This window comes from Onychomys torridus, chromosome 10 (assembly GCF_903995425.1).
Source record: "Onychomys torridus chromosome 10, mOncTor1.1, whole genome shotgun sequence".
NCBI classification, from domain to species: Eukaryota; Metazoa; Chordata; class Mammalia; order Rodentia; family Cricetidae; genus Onychomys; species Onychomys torridus.
The window spans coordinates 94,307,887-94,329,727 of NC_050452.1; the positions used below are offsets into that span (position 1 = coordinate 94,307,887).

Here is a 21,841-nt window from a genome sequence, read left to right on the forward strand (position 1 = left end):
TATTAATGCATTAGCAGATTCAAAAACAAAAGAAATGTTCCATAAATGACCTGGGTATGGTTAGACTTGGGGTATGGAGAGGGAGTATTGAAGAGGGATTTTCCAGGTACACCTTCCAGACCTCCTGTGTACTGCACATGGAGTGGGAAGTAAGAGTGCCAGGTTCTGCTTTACATAATTTGATGGTGGCACCATTAACTGGATTTTTCCACAGCTCCCACAATCTGCATTTAGTTTCATGACAATATTTCCCTGATGACCTTCTCTGCTCACATTTTCTCCACTGGCTACTGAGAGAGCTCTGTGATAGCCTTGTTTTTACCATCTTAGTTGTTGTGCATCACAATGACTTAATTCTACATTAAAAATACATACATATTTTAATATACTTTAAGTCATTTTTGCAGAGGCATGTTTAAAATAAACCTATTCCTAGCGCTAAGGTCTCATTAAAATGTCTCTAAGATTTTTTTCATTAAATGCTACTAAATTTATTTTTTATAAAACATACACACACACACACACACACACACACACACACACACACACTGAGAAATTTCATGAGTTTTAGAAGGATGAGTAAATTAATGGAGAGGAGCCTAGCTACTGTTGTATATATAGTATTATAGATATTATGCTGATATATAGTACCCTTTTAAACTTTTGACACAAGCAAAAAAAAAACTTTTAATTAAAAATTTAAATCATCTTTGAGATTTTTATGAGATTTATATGAGTTTATTTATCATCAATTAAAAAGGAGTAAAAGATAAAGAAATTGCTTACTATGTTACCTATAGGTACCTTTTAAACTGTATATCTGAGTCAAGGGAATACATGAAGAAAATGTATATATCTAAGAAGTAGAAGTAAATTAAGTCTAAAGTTTTGGAAACCACAGAGTGTTGGTTCTTCTTGATCCCCAGCTTGACTGAATCTAGAATCAACTAATGGATATGTCTCTGGGAAGGTCTTTGTTTCCAGGAAGGATGAAGTAAGTTATGGAGACTCTTCTGAAGAGAGAGCAGTACATGCCCATGGTACCCGGATACAAGGAAGTCTAGGGGTAAAGCAATGTGGCTTTTCCCTGCCACCTTCTTTCCTGCCAGTGAGTATCTATGCTGTTGCTACTTCTGCAGTGACAACAATTCTCTGACATTGGAGCCCAGCTTTGGGGCCTTCTAATGTGAACTAAAGAGCAGTAGCTCCCCAGGAAGCCTCCAGACCTTAAGCACTAGTTTGGTGCTGCTGCAGCATCCGGCTTGGTGGATCTAGTTATCAGCCTAGTCGACTGAGTAACTCTTGAGTTCTCCGCCTTTCCAGTGCGCAGACAGCCATTGCTGGAACATGAATTTCCTGCTGTGTAAACCAATCTACTACATCCCTTTCATAACATACATTCATTCTTTCAGTTCTGCTCCTCTAGAGAATACTCACCTATACGTCATACAGACTCTGGTAAGATTAAGAAACAATTTACATGCATTCCATTCTAACCCAAAGAAAGTTAGAATAGGGCCTGTAAGAAACAGGACACAGGATTCGACCTTGTATTCTGGGGGAAATAACTGGATTATTTCTGTGTTATAATCTCACAGAATTATGTCTAAAACTCTACACTCATCTTCAGAAATCCCAGGAATAATACTGCATTATCTCAAAATCTGCCAGCAGATTATGTACAAACAAAATAAAAGGGACATGAATGTGTCCTGAAGAAAATGAAAGCACTATCTGTGACAATTCTGTCTGATCTTTTTCACATAATAGTTGGACCAGGCCAGGGAGTGGGGAGCACACCTCTCTCAGCAATATAGAAGCTGTTCAAAACCATCATATTGCAGATGAAACTGGAAATAGACTAGTGATGTAATACCATAAAGTACCATCTAAAGGTATGCAAAATAGAAAATACAGATTCTGTCTTTGAGATGTTGAGTTCAATATGGAGTCTAAGTTGATGCCAGAGATAATTTTATAGCAATCATTAAAGTGGAAAAGAGAACAAGACTTGTTGCCACAAATATTCCAGTAGGCTGGACTCTGATCTAACATGTTTCTTTTCAATAAAGAAAAATATTTTGAGTCAGATGGAAGATGTATCTGTCTATAAACATCTAAATGTCTCTATATTTGTCTTCCTTTTACTTTTTCATGTGTACATTTATCCATATTTCTAGCCATCCTTCATGTTGATGAGGTTTTCTCTCCTCCTACTTTTAGGTAGCCCCTCTCATTGGAATGAAGATCCTCTGGGCATCATTTCTTCCCCTTTTCTATACAGAGTATACTCCTTATAATTATTGTGGAAGTACCTTAGCTAGTTTGTTTATAAAAAATTCATTCATGAGTTTGTAGCACCTTCTCTCTAATGAAATGTAATCCATTCTCTATTGTCACATAAAATTTACTCTTTAACTGTATCAGTACAGAAGTAGTCCAAATTCATTTGCAAGTCCCAACCACCAATATTCATTGCCTGTTTACTTCTTTCTAGACTGACTGGTGGGAGAATAGCATAAATCATATTTTAATGGAAATAAATTTGCTTTGTTCAGCTAAATAAAGCTTCCTAGTTTTTTTTTTTTAGTTATTCCCAGTTTTTTTTTTAGTTACACAATTGTTATCAATAATAGTGTTAATAAATATAAAGCAAATATTGCTATTCAAATTAAGAATCTATCCTCTTTTAAAGATGAGGGGGCTAATGATGAGGTTAATGTCTTATCCACTAGAGTTTAGCTATAAAAATCTTCAGGCCAGTGCTTTTTCCATTCAAGTCCCCAGGTGTTCCTTAGCAGTTCTATAAAACCAAGTGGGGAGTTATTATGGACTATATGTAAACATTACAAAATTGTATTATATGAAAGCAATGTGATTAGAAGCTATGGCTTCTCTCTTTGAGAGAAGGAACTGGGTCTTGAGGTCAAAGCCATCATAGATGGGATGGGTACTCTTATGAAAGTAGTATCAAACAGCTGCTCAGCCTGAAAAATGGCCCTTACCAGAAACTGAATCTGCCATCAACCCCATGTTAGATTTCCCAGCAATAGGAAATAATATCTGTTGTTCATAACTCACCTACTCTGTGCATTTTGCTTTGATAGCCAAATAAGGTACGACAGAGGGGCATCATGCTTCAGGGAACTTTTCACTCCCAAGCTTTCTACACAGATAGACAATGACTCTGTTTCAGTGAGATGAGGGGGAACAATATAATATTAAACTTTTTTCTTCTACCTTTTAACCTAGCAGGAAAACAAAACAACAAAACAAAACACAATCGCAGAAAAAAAGAAAAAAAAAGTAGGGGGAGGCTAGGTGATGAGCACAAAGGAGATGGTATGGAAAGGTGAAAGGAAGGGAGGGAAGGAAATGGGGAAGAGGAAGGAAAGTGAGTGAGGAAGTGGAGAAAAGAACTCAATCCTGGTAATATTCATACTCAGAGTGGTGGATAAAACAGATATAGCCAGGAAGAAAGGGTGGAGAAAGTGAAGAGAGCCTGAGAGTGAGTCCATGTGGCTGTGAAAGTGAGGATGGTTGAGTCACAGGCTGGCCAGTGCATGTGCAAGCAGACTGTTTCAAAGAGAGAGCAGGCAATCGGAAGCAGCCTCCCTGAACCTCCCTGATGAAGGCTGCTGGAGACAACCTCAAAAGATTCTTCTGAGGACTTTATAAACTTAACTCATTGTTATAAACTCCAGTTGACTAAATTCTTTAATTTGAATGTAATTATAATCTACCCTAACTCCATAAACCCATCAGGATTAAACAGAAACGATCTGGATGAACAAGACCTATTTATTATAAGACAAAAACATCTCCTCCATGAATCAAATGGGCAACAGCTGTCTGGTCTTTAAAAGGAATTATCTCTTTTGTCCTAAGATTAGCAGGGCTGCAGAGGAAAGAAGGGAATTAACTATCATTATCGGTTCAAGTCACCCGGTAATTTCTGCAATGAAATAGCCCAACCATATTCAGAAATTATCATGAAAACACTCAGCTTTCTAGGTGAATTATTATTGAATTTATATTAACCCCTGGGCTAAGTATCTAGGGAACTTTTTTTTTTAAGTTGCTAATGTAAAAAGATATGCTGCTGATCTCTTAGTCTGGTCACATCCAGTGAGAATTATTTGCCCCGGGGTCTGAGCTACATTGTAATAAAATCAAAGGACATAAAAGCTGTGGCAGGAACAGGGCTGAAATTGGAGAAGCATCATTATGAATAGCAACAAGTATGGAGATGCATATGTAAGAGAAACACAGGGTCCGTAAAACCACAATTCTTCCTTGATCGACAGTGCACAGATAGTTATAGCTCATTTGTGAAATGATCTGCTGGGTATGTATTTATGGATTATTATACAAAATATTATTGAGGATAAGCCTAGTTAAAAACAAATACAGAAAAGAGTAAATGGCAGCACAGGCAGGCTTTTAGGAAGGCCATCATTTCTAATACTTTCAGGGGGAAAAATTCAGAAGTTCCATAGCATGGCTAATGTGCCATAGAAGGACTCTCCATTTTAGGAGTGCATAAATCCACATAAATTGCTGTAATAAGGATCCTTCCCATAGCCCTTTTGGCATAAATGCACATCTGGTCTCTGTTTGTAATGAAATCAATTTGAAGCCCCACAGCATATTAATAATAAAAATGGTCAACATATTGCAACTGAATAAACTCTACTTTGAGTCTGAAGATCTCATCACACATGTGTGTACTTTTACCACTGATAGATGATTCGGCTATACAACATTCAGCAAGTGGCTTAGGATTCCAGAGGTAGAGCTTTCTATATTATTTTATTATTTCCAGAGGAAAAATCCAAATGTATGTATTCCTAAAAGTTCTGCTTGCAAAAAAACATGTGATTAATTATAAACTCATTATAAATATAATAATGCCTGGCTTGGAGTAAGTTCATGGATTTGCAATTTAAAAACAACACAATCCTGGAATTAGCATATCATGTGTTAGAGGTTGTCTTTTACATTGAAATTCTATTAAAATGAAAGAACTATTGTAGATTAATTTTTAGAAGTATCCTATTTGGTTTTCAGCACTAGTCATCAACAACCAAGAGACAGAGCCTGCTAAGCCTTCCTTGTGGGTTGCATATTTACCTTCTGTGTGATATGATTGACCCAAGGAGAAGAGCAGTTGCTGAGATCTGGTCCTTGGGGATCCCATATTCCATCAGGAGCAAGGCATAGATAAGTTGACACACCTATAGAAACAAAGTGACACTCCTGTTTCAAATACTCAAATCAAATTTCTTAGAATAACTTCAGTCTTTGCTATGCATATGTATAAGCAAGGGAAAAATTAGATAATTATATTGAGACAGTGTCTATTAAACTCAGATACAATGTTTTGAAAGTAAATGGCATTGGACAAATGTTGAACAACAAATTGAAAGGATTCAACGTTTTTGGAGTCTTGTTGGCAACCATGTTGGATGTAGGGAAGAATTTCATGAGTTATGACCTTGGATAGCTTGTCTTCATGGACTTTTTCTTTGATTCTACAGGGGAAAGCGACACAGGTTGTCAGAAAAACAAGGTAGGAAAGGTCATTCTGAGTAGAGGAAACATGGCTTTTGGGAGACATGAACATTTTTGAATGAGGTTTCTCCTGGATGAAGGAGTTATATTTAATAAAAACAGAAAGGCAAGGAAGCTGGACCATTAAACCCCTTGTCTACCATGCTAGAAATTAGTGGAGATCATTAAGGAGAAAAGAATGGTTAGGGTCAGGTTTCAGAAAAGCATCCCTGGTGGAATAGAGGGTGGATCTGAATGGAGTTGTGCCTCAGGTGCAGCAGCAAGGAATGGAATTCTAAGAGACCTGTGTAGGCCTGGCCTTGGGGTCTAACGAGGACGCAGAGAGCTATGAAATTGGGGCTCGGAATACTGACAGTACCATTTAAGTCCTGGGAGAGCTTTAGAAGGGTTCCACTAAAACTCCTCCCCAACTTTCACAACACTGATCTATTTCAGTAGTGTAAGTGCCTTCAAATGCAGGTTCTCACTGATGCTCACAGGCTGTGTCTAGAGCACCAAGGCAGCTCCCCACCTCTCTTTCAGAGAGGAAGGAACTGACTTTAGATGTAAGAAAGAAGGAAGTCTTAAATAGGTTTCTGAGTCCAATGCACATAGAAACACATATTCCCCATCCCTTTTCAGAAAGAAAAAAGAATGGTGCTGAGTTTTTCAGCACTTCCTTAAAAATGAAAAATGGGTGCTTCTATTAAAAAGACTCTCTGGTGTTACCAACACTCCATGTATGATGGAATCTTGGGTGACATACCCACATGGTTAAAGAAAACAAGTGACTAATGTCCAAAGACAGTCTATAGGAAAATATGTATATACTGCAACTGTACACTTACTTTATTCATATAGTTTGAGAAATAATGCAAATATTTTCAGTGTGTCAAGTATTATGAAGGTGAACACAAATGTCAAACAAGGCAGTGTATTTGTCGTAAAAATTGTAAATATGACTGCACCTTGGGAATATCATAAATTATGGCAGAAATAAAACAGATTCAGAGGTATTTAGCTCTTAACTATCTCCTGGAAGAAGCAGAGGGAACTGTTCTTTATTGGATGCTGTGAGTGTGAGATAGCTTCTGACAGCAGGCTCATGACCATGTCACATGCCCTTTGCCACTAGAGAACAACTACTTAGTTGGTGAAAAAGATATTCATGCTTTCTCCTTTTTTAAAGTTAAGATGTGATCTATGGTCATTACGCACTGTAGAAGAGCACACAGCTCAACTTCTGCTACCAATATTTACCCACCATTCAGAAACATAAAACAACCTGGATGCAATGCAGTGAATGACAGTGCAGGGATGTTGCAAGGAGGCCTGGCTCTATGGAGCATCATCTGGCCCCCAGAGCTAACACTTACGGCAAACTGTTATTCAAAGGTATTTCTACCAAATTCTCGCCCATGGCTTCTGCAGGTTCTGTTATCAAATGCTGATCATACAGTACTCATTTGGTTGAGCTCAAAACCTAATCATATTGTAATAAATATAATAGATGGTAACAACAAAAGGAAGAGAACTCAGAGAAAAGAAGACAAGAGGAGAGAAAGAAACAAATGAAAGGGGGAAAAAGAACATAATATGAAGGAATGAACACAAAACTAAGGCGGGCCCGGGCTAGGCTGGCAGGGGCAGGCTCACCGATGGTTCCTGCCGGGCAGGGCTGCTTTGCGACTTGCCCCTGACGGGTCTTAAACCACATTATTTCCCGGGCCTCCACAGCTTCACAGCTCTCTTCCATAGCTGGAATTTGGGAGGCTGCTGATGGCAGGTGTGTGGTAATGTCATCCAGCACCTCCACAGCTGGGGACGGTGTGCTGGTACTGCGGTTTCTTCTGCCTGGCAGGGATGGTGTGGTACTCCTCCCTACGTTCCAGGTAGTGGTCCGGAGCGTGGTGCTGGTGGTGGTGCTTCCCACGCCCAGGGGGCCTGTGGTAGACATTCCTGAAACACAATTGGAAAACAGAACAAAAACAAAACACCTACATTGCTTGCTCATAATCAGACCTCAGGAAGTCCCAAAATTAGAAATCACTTACATTTAACGGTTGAGAGAATATTAAGGCCCTAGAAATCCATGAACTCATTTTCATTTTAAACACGACAAAAGCATGCCAGTACTGAGGTGTCAGAATGCCACTTGAGTACCAAAACAGCCGTTTGACTACTGCCAAACACAGGCTTTGGAGGTTGTTTCGTTTTCAACTCTAATCACAGAAAACAAAATTAGAGCACAGCGAGACTCTATACACTTCTTAATGCTTTCTGTCAACAGAGAATTAAAACTTTAAACCCTCTACTTAGAATTTCAAACGTGATACGGAAAAAAGTTAGATAAGGTATCACATTCATATTAGACGTTATGGTTCAAAAGTGAAGATTCCACCACAAGTTCATTTGTGAAACTTGGTCCACGAATGGCGATCCTGGTTTGAGAAATTGTAGAATTTGTAGGAAGTAATGCTTAGTTAGAACAAGTAGGGCCAGTGTGTGTGTGTGTGTGGGGGGGGGGGGTATATATCTCTGCCAGGTGCTGGAGCAGCTCTCTGATTCAAAAAGAACAGTGTGAGCAAGCTGACTCAGACTCCTATTGCCTTGGACAGAGTCACCCCTTGTCAGGCCCTGCTGGCCATGCTAGACAACAATGAACAAACTATGACCCAAAATAAATCCCCCCTTATAATAATTAATATATTAGAGAATTTAAGTTTCTACATATGACAAAGGCAAAATAATAAAATGACAGAGAGAGGACAAAAACGGAGATCTTAATCAATTCATGAAAAAAAGAGATCACAGATTTGAAGGAGATTATGGAGCAGTGTAGGGCTGGACTAGGAGGGAGGGGACAAAAGGGAAAATTTTGTAATTAAGTTATAATCTCAAAAGGAGCAATTCTGATTATAATCTCTTACTACATATCACTTGAGCACCTTAATGGTCTACTCACATACTTTGAGCAGTAACCCAATGTGGTGATATTTTATTTGTGCTTTGATAAATAAAGCTTGGCTGGAGATCAGGGGTAAAAGGCCAGCCATTTTAAGTAAACAAAGTCAGGCAGCACATGACTTTAATCTGATCACTTAGCAGGCAGGGTCTCTGTGAGTTCAAGGCCATACTAGGAAACAGAGCTATAAGGGTGGTGACACACACCTTTAATCCCAGTACCAACCATAGAGACCTGGAGGTCTGTACAGACAGGCAATGACAAGGAAGTGAGGTAGAAGAACCAATGAGAGGGCAGAAAAGAAGGGCATATAAAGGTGTGAGTAGACAGGAAGTAGCTCGCATTTGGAAGCTACAGAGTTGGTGAGGTAAGGTAGGCTAGTGGCTATTCCTATTCCCCTGATCTCTAAGGCTTTCACCCTGATATTTCACTCTGTGTTTTTTATTTAATAAGACCATTTAGAAATTCATCTACAACCCAACTTTAAAAAAACAATCAAACCTGGCTTACTAATGTAAGTAGCACGTACTTCCTAAGAAGTTATATTGCTAAATCATTTTAAATAATATTTTTATATGAGTAGATGTATTCTAAGTGCCATGTAAAGATGGTTAGTGATACATGAATAGGAAGATAGGAAGCACATCAAAGTTATCCACTCTCAATAAGGGAATACTCCTTAACAGAATTCTCTTTCTGGGCAAATGTATTGACATTCTTACTGTGGGGTTGTCAAAGTGCACTACATACCCACACTGAATTTGTAGCACTAGAAGTCAAAACCACCAACTTCACTTACTGACAGGTGACTACGGGGGCACTCACTGGCTCTAGCCTGGTGTAAGCTTAACTCATACTAAAAAGTTTTAGGGAGTCCTTGACAATTTTGTGGTCATTCCTGGTCTACCTGGTGTAAACTAACTTCAGAGTGATGAAAGTCTGATCGTCAACCCTCGGTTGCCTCAGGAGAGATCCCACATTCATCAGAAAGACTTTGCTGTACATAACACTTCCCAATCCAGCACGGATACGCCAGAGGCAGAGGATATTGATTTCCAAACATCAAATGACTGTAATCATAGCATTCCTATCGTGAGGCTCTCTGACTTCATGTTTTCTTTGTTTGCCTTACCTTCTCAGTTTTCTGCCTTCTCTTTGTTTTCTTTGTATATGAAAGAAAAGTGGACAGGGAGAATGGTAATGTAGGCTATTATAAGTACAACTGCTTCAAATTGAGACAAGAAGGCAGAGGGTCTCTTTTCTGTTCCTCTCCCAAGTTTATTATATACCCCCAAATTGCGAGGCTCGGCTGAATGTGTCTCTTTCTTCTATCTGAAACTTGTATAGTTTTTCCTTTCTTTCCCTAGTCACTGCTGTACCCAGAGTCTGTCACCATTGGTGAGTGAACACAGTAGGGTTTTGAATATTTTCCTGACAGCTACAGCAGAGTAGGATGGACATCCTGTTTAGTGTTTGATTGTTCCAAAATAAACGCTCAGGGTTCATTAAATACAATGATTAACTCTGATGATTGCTACAGATTAAACAACTTTTAACAAAATGTTTCCAAATGTTAAATGAACTTAATGCTTTAGATTAGAAACAACAAAATGAAACTAAAACATAATTAGATATCTGCAAAATATATGAACAACATCATTGGGAAGTAAAAATAAATTGAAAATTAAATACTTAACACTGCTATGCATGTATTTTTAAAAATCCATGTGAATGTGTCATCACTGTGATGCAAGGATATTTTGAATATTTTTCAGGTGTTTTGTTTTTTTTTCAAATGATAGGGTTTTTTTTTTTAAAACTTTTTGCTACTGGGGGAATGTCAAGGCAATAGTTAAAAGTGAACCTCATGTGTTTTCTCTTTAATTTAAATAAAGCTAGCTCTCATTTCTACTTGTGAAAGGACCACTTAGAGGAACTGTGAAGCTTTTGACGGGAACTATAATCTTTTCATTGATAATAAGCTGTAGTTTTTATTTCACACAAAGCCTTGCTCGTTCTTTGTCTTTTTAAGTTTGATCACGTAAAAATGGAGATTTGTGGAGTTACCTGTTATTAGCTAAATAATCTTATGCTCAAATTAACTTGTTTTTCCGAACCTCTTTGGGCTAGAGGGGGGGAAAGACTTTAAAAATAGACACTGTTTTCAATTGTCTTCTTTCCCAAGAAGTATATGGGCTCTGCAGCATGCTTTCAAGATGAATGCCGTTTTCAGTACTGGGTATTTTAATTAGCATGTAGCTAGAAGGGGAATTAGTTCAGCGATGATTTTCTGTACAAAAGTAGGTAGTTGTACATATGTACAAGAGGGGCCTCCAGCCTGCCGCCTCAACTGCACAAGTCACACAGGACAATGGCAAACTGCCACAGGATTTTTGCTTGTGATGACTCCAGCCTTAAAACTTTCAAAGAGATTTTTTAGTATACATTTGGTATATGTCACTGCATTCCAGTAAGTGATCCAGTATTTTGAAGACTACATCATCACTGCAAAACATTTTAGAAATAATAGCACCATGCAATAAAATGCAATAAAATAAAAATAAAAATCATTATTTTTCTTCTCTTTCTCCTAAAATTAACTCACTCAAAGCATTTACTAACTTTCCCAGTGATATTTCTTAGAGTAAAAACTGGATGGTGTTACTGTCCCTTTCAAATTCTGAAATAGTTTCTGAATATTCTCCAAACAAAACTCGATCTGTTCTACTTCATGCTCAAAGACCTTTGTGAGCTTCTGCAGATCATTCTGAACACTCTCATCTTTTTAACCATCATCATTTAAACCACATAGGATCCAAAGTCCAGCAACTGCAGTGTCCTTCTCTGTCACAGGGTATCACTGCCCCATTTCCATCTCACTATGCCCCTATCTCTCCTTTGAGTCACAGATTACATGACATCCAATCCCATCAAAGAGCCTTGCCAAATTCCCCCATCCTGGCTTATAAACTAGCATGTGTTTTGTTAAAATTATTTCTTCAGAAGTTGGCCTTACCAAGGGTAACTGAGCTCTAAGTTAAGACAGACCAACGTTGAAGATAGGTCAAGTAAAGAAGCAGTAGAGGCAGAGGATCAGTAAAAATGGGAAAGACTATGCAAATGAAATAACATACAACAGCTAAATGTCTCTTAATGACTAGTCTAGAAAACTTATCTTATAAATGAATCTATGTTTACCACTAAAGAAAACCACCAGAGAACACAGAGTCAAGAACCTGAGAAAATGAATGACTTTCCCTGAAAAATGGCTGTAAATCAATACAGTTATAGTAAAGTAAATACCCTCTGGAAAAAAATACTCAGCTCAATACAGACAACCTAATTCTAAGAATCAAAACACAATTTCTTTCCTAAGAACTGTGTCACTGAAAATTGTCTAAAAGAGGGAATTCTTCAGTTCTGTTGGAATTTAATCAGAGTACCAGTCATTTTATAACACCTCTTATGCTCTCCTCCTCGTCCCTTTCTTCTTACTGCTGTGGTGGGATCCCATGGGTCCTGTTTGATGCCAGCTCTGGAAGACTAAGTACTAGTGACATACATGATGTCCCCTGAGGTTGGGGAAGAACTTGTCTTACTGACAGATAATGACAAAGGAAAACTCTAAATGTCATTGCCTGTTGAGTTCCAGCCCATATCACATGCTATGAGGGTGTCTTGGTCTCCCATAAGGAAAAGTTGAAGTGGCACAGTCTCCATGGATGCTACTGTACAATCTTACCTGAAGACAGACAAACCTAATCAAACTGTGGGCTAATTGTCTATGTGCTGTGAATCTTGGAAAGGCTACTGTGGGAAAAAGTAAGTTTGAGTACTACTTAACATTTAGTACTTTATCCTAGTTGAATGTTTTGTTGTTTACCATTATTACCTTTCCCAGTGTGTTTCATAATAATAGCTAAACAAAATGCCATATTGAGTTTCCCTTCTTAGCCTTACACTACCCACCCCCACACACATGCAAATAAATTCCTCCCTTGATATGTAATGTCTATAGCTTATGCAATTTTTATTATTTGACTTATTTTGTTAAATTTTTCTCCAGCCTATCTTAAACTATTAGTACTTAGAATGTTAGTGCATGTTTTTTAGACTATACAAACAGAAAATGTGAAAACAATGATGATTTTATAGTGATTGATGTTCTGCCATACACTTAATTATGACCAAAATATAGATAGATTAATATTACGAATTATCCATTTTAAAATGAGAAAACATGACCTCCAATAATAAGTGACTCATCATCATACAGACAGGAAGTGGCTTGTTCTTCTCTTGTTGCATAGTTCATGTTTATAATACTCTGTTATGAAAACTCACCTCTGGCTATAGACATATCTGAGACTCTAGTACTTGGGGCGGGGGCAGTGGCCAGATGATCACAAATTATAGGCCCGCATGGGCTGCACAGTGAGAGCCTATGTGAAGCAAACAAGAGCTGTTGGTTTAGTAGAATGCTTCTCTAGCATGTATGAAGTCCTGAGTTTGATCCCTAACATCAGAAATCATCACAGGAACAGGAAAAAAGTCTGCCATCCTGAATTGCTTTATGCTTCTACAATTATTAGTCTTATTTAATCTTTTAAGACAATACTGAAGGAATAAAAATATTCTAGTGAGGCATAACTATCCTTGCTTATACAGCATCTGTCACTTGGAATATACCTTTTTAAAGATTTAATACTTAAGACAGAAAAGACAGCAATGTCATCTTGAAATGAATTTCACTTTACAGCCGCCTCTCATTCTACTCATGAAAAACCTTTTCTTTTCAGTTCTCCATTTTCTTCTTCCCTGTCTTCAATGCATTATTCTCTTCATGACTTTCCTGTTACAAATGTTTCTTTTGTATTAGCCTCATTTCAGTAGACAATATTCTGGCTGACTGCAAAAGCACTTTGTGCTCTGCACTTGCCAAGTGTTCATTTGAATCCAAAGTCCATTACTAGAGCAATCCTCCCAAGGGCCCGATAGAAGAAACAAGAAAGTTAAACCATCCCAGTGCTGAGCAGGGCTTTTGGCTATGTGTGCAATACTCAGGGTAGAAAGATGTTCTCCCTGACCCCTGTGGATAGCAAGAGGTGGTAGCATATTTGATTAGACACAGTCTTAAAAGTGAAACATTGATATTACCCATCAAGAAATTATCCAGTTCCTTTTAGAATTCATTTGTAAGACTTGGCTGCATGGCCGCTTGAGAGTGGAATACTATAGACTATCAGCCATGTGGAAGGAATATTTATTTCTGTAATTTGATCCATTTATGTCTCCTGGTTTTCCCTTAGGATAGTATCCTTATTGTAAATAGAGGAAATTAAGTATTTTAATAAACATGAAATTGTAATGCCCTTATTATATATGATAATAAATGAAAATATAAGATTTTAAGGTACTCATCTTTAAAAAAGTCTACATGTTAGACACCACAAACCCAGACACCACTAAATTGTTTATGCTTTTAATTATGCTCCCATTACTTTGGGGCACCTTCACTTATCATGATGATTATTTTCCCTATGCCTTAATTATGCTCCAAATACACTCCAAATATACTCATCTTCACAGGCGAGTTGATAGAAGTCAAGTAAATCAATTCTCCCAACTCTAAATCCTGCAAGTTTTCATACCTGGCATCTTTATGTAATTTGAGTGGCAGGACCTGGATTTCAGTCCAGATCTATCAAAATCTCTCCCTGTCCACTAGGACAAAGCTGTTGCTGCAGATATAGTGAACATTCACACATATTTAGAGCTGGGTAAACATATAATGAATTTTGGTATTAATTGGAGCCAACAACTGCTCATGTACTTTTTAGAGGCTTTCCTGTGGCACAGAGAGAGTGGATTAAGCAGTGTTGTGAGCATGTCTCAGAGACTGCTCTAACTCTGAAAACAGGCCTGTGAGAACTACCATTCACAATCTTCACTTTAAGATGGTGAAACTAAGGCATCAAGTGACTCAGTAGTTTTCCAGGGTTACAAAGTCAAAATAAGAGAAGAGGGACACAGGTGTTGCTGTAGAGTCCCCTCCACTCAGCCAAACTCGGGCTATGGAGAGCCAGCAGTTGACCTATGACTGAGCAGCTGGCTCCCTTTAGTTCAGGGTAGAGGATCCAGGCCTTATGGAGATTGCCCATTTTGTTGATGACATTTCTAATTCCCCGGTAGGGCTCAAACCTACTACATAATGGAACTCCCCTGGTGCCTAAAATAATGTTCAGTATACACATGAGCAATGAAATACTGTGTTTCTGCTATTTTTCTAATTTATTACATGCCACAGAGTGCTCTGTTAATCTCAATTCATAAATGAGACTTCTAGTGTTATGGAACTCAGATGTAATAAACCAGCATTTTTTTTAACCAATTAAACTTGTTCTTGACAATCTCATGCCTGTTCTCTCTCAGTCCCTGCTCTCTTTTCTCTCCCACCTGCTGTCCTTCATCCTTAAAGGCCCCTTTCCCACATTCAGCACATTCAGGCCTTTTTGTTATGTGGCCCACTGAGTTTGACCAGGACCATCTGCCTAGGTAAAAATTCGAAGGTTCCACTGCAGCCTGGTGGGCTCACTCTTGGTACCCAAAGGCAGTGAATGTCTGTCAGTCAGAATTTACCAGTTGCCAGCAGTTCATCAGGGAGAGGAATGTCCCATAAGCCCTGTCTTCATCCAGGAACAGCTGTTGATTAGACCAGCTATGTGCAGGCTCAACATAAGCAACCACAGCTGCTATGAAAATCTTAACTGCAATGGCCGTGTCAAGCTCTGAAGACAGCATTTTGCAACTCTTCTTCCTACCCAGCCTCCCTTCCAGGCTTTTCCATTTTTCTGGCTCCTCCTCCAGAGTGTTCCTTGAATCGTAAAGGGATGGTAAAAATGTCCTGTTTAGGGCTGAGCATGCAAATTTCTTGTATTCTAATTTTCTTGAGCAACCATGAGTATCTATTCAATACTTTTCACTGTGCTTGGTGATGGAGGGGGAGCTAATTTCATCCGGGTATTAACATGGCTAATTTCTAGGCATTAACATGACTAGTTTGACTCCATATTCTCTGATGAACTGATAAACATTTGATGTAATTTTTCAAGTGTCAAGAATCTAGCATATGTGACATGCCTATAAAATAACTTGATTGTGGATGCTTGGAGAATTTATATTTTCCATGCACATATGCACATTTCTAAGAAACTGATAAAAAGCAGGGTGGCTACCGTTCTTGTTTATTTTTGAAGAACTGTTTGCTTATATTCAGAAACTGGGAAGGAGTAACGGCAATCAGGCTATGCCCTGTTCTTATTTACTTTGTAATATATAAATGGTTTGGGGTTTTGTTTGTTTATTTATTTCCAGGCTGTGCACAAGCAGCTTTTGACTTCATTTTGAGGGAAGATGATGACTGCAAACACTAGGATGTCCCAGAAACTGTACCATCAATCAGGGACCACCTACCAGAAGAAGCTGACCAACTGAGTTATTCCTGGGAATTAAATGGACCCAGTCTATAAATTTACTGGTGTGAATTGAGACTAAGGAGAGATAGCATATTAAAATCATATCAGGGAAACTAGCCCCAGATCTTATTAGACATTTCAGAGCAAGGAAATGGCATAACTCTCTGTTGGGCTCCTGAAAGTGGTCAATGCTTAATACTGTGATAGCATGGGCCCACATCAACCCATCATCACATACCTGGTGTGTGTCAGAGACCAAGGCTAAGTTGTTCCTAGAGCTTTCTCTTAGCTCTGTTACCTACTCAACTGTCTGCCCATCCACCTATTTGCCACTCTGTTTCTAGACCTGACCCATTATTTTCTACTCCTAATCGACTGCCTGCTTTAGACCACGTTGAGTCTTAATCTAGCAGCTGACTTCCGTCTGCAGCGTCACTCTCTAGCCTGACTCCAACAGCCCTGGGGGTGGCTCTCCACAAGTGCCGGTCTAGTTCATTCTCTTCTTAGTTCGGCTCTTCTGCCATCCAGGGCTGAAACCCTTGTGACCTCTGCTGCAGCCTCTTTAACTTGTATTTATTCTGTAACCTATACATATGCATTCAGGAACATAGATATGTATACTGTGCACTCCATGATATGAGACTTAAGATTAGTAGCTAACACTGAAACAAAAGAAGTTGCAATGTAGGCAGATTAAATGACAAATCACTGTCACTGAAACTGCTGAACATTGTTAATTCATTGTGATCCAATAGTTTTGAGATTGTTGAACAACATAAATGTGTTTGTCTGTTTCTGGCATTGTATACTTACAACAGTAGGTTATTACATTGCTTTCCAAGTATAAAAATAAACTCCAGCTTTAAATAAATATTCCAGCATTAATTTTTTATAAAATTAAAAATTAACTTAAGAACGAAACCATCAGAAGAGCAAGATGCTATGGTGACAGCATCCACGTGAACTAAGCAAAGGTTTTTCTCAAGAATCCTTTGTTTTCTTGAGACAAGGTTTCTCTGTGTAGCCCTGGCTGTCCTAGAACTTGAGCTGTAGATCCACTTGCATGTGCAGAGATCCACTTGCATGTGCCTCCTGAGTGCTGGGACTAACGGCATCTACCACCAATGCCCGGCTTCCTCAGTCCTCTTGTAAGCAAGCCATTCTACTTTATGTTTCATATCTTTTGAAGTCAGACATCTGCTCTTCCACATGTAGCTGTTTAATGCTGACAAGACTGCTAACTATTGCATTGGTTCAGTTTTAAAAACAGGAGTAGGAAACTACAGAAGGGCTGTGTAACTGATACTAAAGTTCGAGGGAAACCAAGCTTATGTTATGATTACTTCTAAACAATGACCAGTATACAACATATGGAAAACTGATAGATATTAAATCATCTGTCACAGTCATATTTAAACTCTGTGATTCTTTCTGAGGACAAGGAAATTACATACTCTTTTTTTTTTCATGCAAATTCACTATCTGCCATGTAACAGGCATTTTGTTTTCAATGTAAAATTTTCCCTACAAACTCTGGTGATGAAAACTTAGTCTCCAGTCATTGGCACTGTATGGTCCTCCAGGAGGTGAGGCCTGCTTGGTGAAAGGTTGATGCTGTTGTACAGGCCTTGAGGAGGATTGTAGACCTGACCCCTTTCTTCCCCATCCCTGGTCTGCCCAAGTGTTCACATGCTCCTCCGGCTGCAGCCGTGGCTGGGAGCTGTTTCTGCTGTCATGGCTCCCTTGCTATGAGGGGCTGCACCTTTTCTCTGTGATTCCAAATAAACCCTTCTTTCTATAAACTGCTGCTTTTAGGTATTTCATCAGAAAGGAGAAAAGGTACCAGGATGCTGGGTAAGCGATAGGATAATTACACAAGCTTTATTTTGAAAAGAATTTTCAGGAGATCTCTGTGTGCAATGCAATATCTTGATTCCCCAATGTTGCTAAGGTTGGATAAAAATCTGTGATCATCCATGCCAGAAGACATAGAAAGATTTAACACCCAAGTGTTAATGTTCTGTTTATGCAATTTAACACACACAAGACTATCATCAGATCTACAGGCTCAAGAAACAAGGTGTTTCTATTGAATTATGTATTATTTTTTAATTTATAAGTTAATTTTAGCAGCCATACTTTATTTTATGTATTACAATGCAGCTTATATATCAAACAGCACTATAATAGACTGAGTTGATATAATTTCAAGCAGAAGAAAAAGAGAAAAATTTGAAGTTACAAAGAACCTCACCTCAAAGTTACTTTTTAAAAATCACTTTTCTTTTCTTTAAGTAAATAACCTGATGTTTTGTGATGAAACTAAAAATATTTTTATACAAGAGCCATAAGTATCGTTCCTTAAATATTTACCCTAGACACATTTAAGTATATAATATCTAGACAAATAAGAATACACTGACATTCACAGTAGGGCAAGGTATTATCTACTTCTTGTTGCACTAAAAGGCAATATTGCTATTTCAGAATTACTTTCTTCATTGACAACAGACAGGAGAGCAATGTCTGATAGCTTGTGTTTGAGGAATCAGGCCAAAGCATTTTGTGATATAGATTTGGAAACAGAACTCTTCTTGATCTTTTCTAAGGCAAATGTTTTCCAGGGGTCATCAGACTCAGAAATTAGTAATATTTCCTCACACAGCAATTGATTTATCTGTACAGTCATTGGCAACAATTCCGCCCCTCCTCTTTCTACACTGATAAGTAATAGCACAATTCCCCTTCACTTTTCCCCAACTGTTTTCATTTTCACAGAACAAACCCTGCTTTCCATAAACAGTCATGGAATTGAAGTGCTTGGGGAAGTCTGCCGACTTCAGTGACTGCAATTCTTATATTTATTTCAGTATCTGATACACGTTAAGTATTCAGGAATAATAATAGTATAATCAAATTCAGTTATCTTAATTTACTGCAAAATATTTCAGGAGAATTAAAAAGAAACATCTGCCTTAGACAGGTGACCGACTTCCTGCATTATATAACAAGAAAAGCTAGGCTATCTAAAGTCAAATTATAAAGTTTATCTTTCCACCCCACCTCTGAGGCCTAATACTACTTTATGTCACCCTTTATCTAAGCCTCCTGCAGAAGATAATCAGATTACTATTGGTCTCGAACATGAAACAATTTTTCCTTCAAGAAAGAAAAACATGGGTTGGAGATAAGGCTCACTTGCGTGCAAGGCCCTAGGTTTAATCTCCAGCATAAAAAAGGAATTATAAATTACTATAAAATATTTTTAAAAATAATTTATCCATAAAATATTTCAAAAGTTTAGATGACAGGATATTTGGGCATGAATGATATAACAATATCTTTTTTAAAAATATTAAGTACTTGGTTTTGAAAGTAAAACTATGGGACAGAGGGAGAGACAGAGAAAGGAGGGTCACTGTAGTAGTTCAAATAGAAACAGTTCCTATAGGTCAATGTAGTTGAGTCTTCATTCCCAGTTTATGGAACTTTTTGTGAAGGATTGGGAGGTAAAGTATCGTTGAAGAAAGTGTATCACTGGGAGTGGGCTTTGAGGATTCAAAAGCCCACATCATTGCTAGTTATCTCTCTCCATCTCTTCATCTTTGTTGTCTCAACACATAAGCTTTCAGATACTGCTCCAGCACAACCCTGCCAGCTTGTCTGCTGCCAGGTTCCTCATCATGATGGTCACAGATTCAGCCTCCAAAACTCTAAGAAAGCACCCAATTAAATATTTTATTTTATAAGTTGCCCTGGTCATGGTGTCTCTTCATAGCAATAGAAAAGAAACTAGACAGTCATGTTAAGCTAATGTTGAAATATATAATAGGAAGTATATACACCTATTGTAGAATTAAAGTTGTAGACTGAACTCAAAACTCTGAAGTCAATGAAAGATGATAGAAATATATACAGAGCTTACTGTCCTGGAAACATGGCCTGAGCTTCACATGAGGAAGTGTTCTAAATTTGCATAGGACTTTCTGCACACCAAGTTCTTTTCACAAAGCACCATAAAGATAAAGATTATTGGGATTGGGGCTATAGCCCAATCACACAGCACTTGCCTCATACCTTTGAGTCCCTAGGTTCCATTCCAAGTATCACAACAAAAGAAAACAAACACAGTCTCACAAAAACTCTTGCTCTCCTGCCTTGCAACAAGTATACTTTTTTTTCAGTATCAAATGGCATGATGAATGTGCTGAATTAATAGCTGTTGAATACACTCTAGGATCAACAACGTAGGCATGACAGATTAACTCAAAAATAGTGTCATTGAGACTCACATAATAGTTCACTGATGGGCCAGAGATAGTCATCCTAAGTCTTTATGTCATTTCCCTCTCTAAAATGATCTTATTCTATTTGAAAGCCCCCCCCTCTTAACTTTTAAAGAATTTGAGACCTATATGAGATTTAAAATTTGGAATTATTTCAACCAAAGTCCCTGAATGATGATAACCATAGATAGCTAAATTTTAATGTCAGAGCCAGGATAAGACATAGGTCCAGGGTTCCTGACTATATTCAATATATTTCTCAGTTTTCATCTCCTGCGAACTCAGTTGTGCCCACTCCCACATAAGTGTTGAAATTCCAGCCTCATGTAACTCAAGAAAGTCACTGTATTGCAGACAAGACCTTTTTAGCATGATTAAGGTTAATTGTGCTTTGGGGACTGGTCCTTACCAAATACAACTGTCCTAATAACAGATTAGTACAAGGCACAGACTGAGTCAAGACCACAGGAAAAGGCAAGAACAAGTTCATTTGTGAGCTTGAGCAGAAGGTGTCAGATAAAACTAGGCTTAGATACTTTGATCTTGGACAACCTTGGTATTTGAGAGAAACTACATTTCTGTCTTTAAGTCACTCAGTCTTCTGACATTGTGTTAGAGTTTCACCCAACAAAAGTAATGTATTACCATTTTTAAATAAAATTAAACTTTCTCTGTGTTTGTGTTTGTTAGTTCCCTGTAATGTTACCTCATGTGCAGATCTGTGTGACTACCACCACATTCAAGATGGAAAACTGGTCCACGACTATAACAGAAGTGCATTATGCCAGCTCTTCATATTCATACCCAATTATGTCTATTTCTATCTCCAGGCAGCCACTCACCTGCTCTCCATCTCTGGGGTTTCATTGTCTCAAAGACTCGCTATAAATGGAGTCACACCGCACGGAGCCCTTAGAACTGACTTTTTCCCAATGAGCAGGAGGTTCCTCGGGTCCCTCACGGAGCCCTTAGAACTATTACTAGTGTCAACAGTGAATCATCTTTGCCTTGCTCTGTCGACACCAACAATCACCCTCTCACCTTTTAGCTGAGGTCGTGGGTGTAGAGTAAGAATCAGATGTCTTTGTTTAAAAGCTCCCAACTGATCCCATCAATTCCCCATCCTTAAATGGAATCTGGAAAGCCTTTCCATCCACAGGCTTCCTATTTTGACTCTGGCTCTAGGAACCACTGTGTCTTCATCTCCTGCATTCCCCAATCCACCTTCTCATCTGCGACAGTCAGGGTGCTTCTTTCTCCGATACAGCCACCCTCCTTAATCTTAACCCTCCTTTCTTCCTAGACCTCATCTCTTTTGGTCCTGATAGATTGTGCTTGTAAGAAAACGGGGAAAAATGAATGAAATCATCCTTTTTAGTAACTCATATTTGTATTCAATGTATTGCTATTTGGAGATACTGATGTAGGAAAATAATTTAGAATTCATTGCTGGAAGCTGATCACATTTTGCACCATTAGCCAAGGAGACCGAGGTAAAGAAACAACTGTGACGCAGCTCTTATACTACTTTTTATCCTTGAAATTTAGATGGATCAATAAAC

At 38.3% G+C, this 21,841-nt stretch overlaps 1 protein-coding gene across 24 annotated transcripts in view; it reads right to left on the bottom strand.

Moving 5' to 3' along the window:
* The window catches only part of Adgrl3 (adhesion G protein-coupled receptor L3), a 763,485-nt gene that overhangs the window by 168,895 nt on the left and 572,749 nt on the right, over window positions 1–21,841 (bottom strand). For all 24 annotated transcript variants that reach the window (XM_036200955.1, XM_036200954.1, XM_036200934.1 and 21 more), the window contains 2 exons: window positions 7,210–7,512; window positions 5,134–5,237 (listed from right to left, as the gene is read on the bottom strand). In XM_036200955.1, the coding sequence (XP_036056848.1) occupies window positions 5,134–5,237; window positions 7,210–7,512 (407 nt within the window). The remainder of the gene's footprint in view (window positions 1–5,133; window positions 5,238–7,209; window positions 7,513–21,841) is intronic.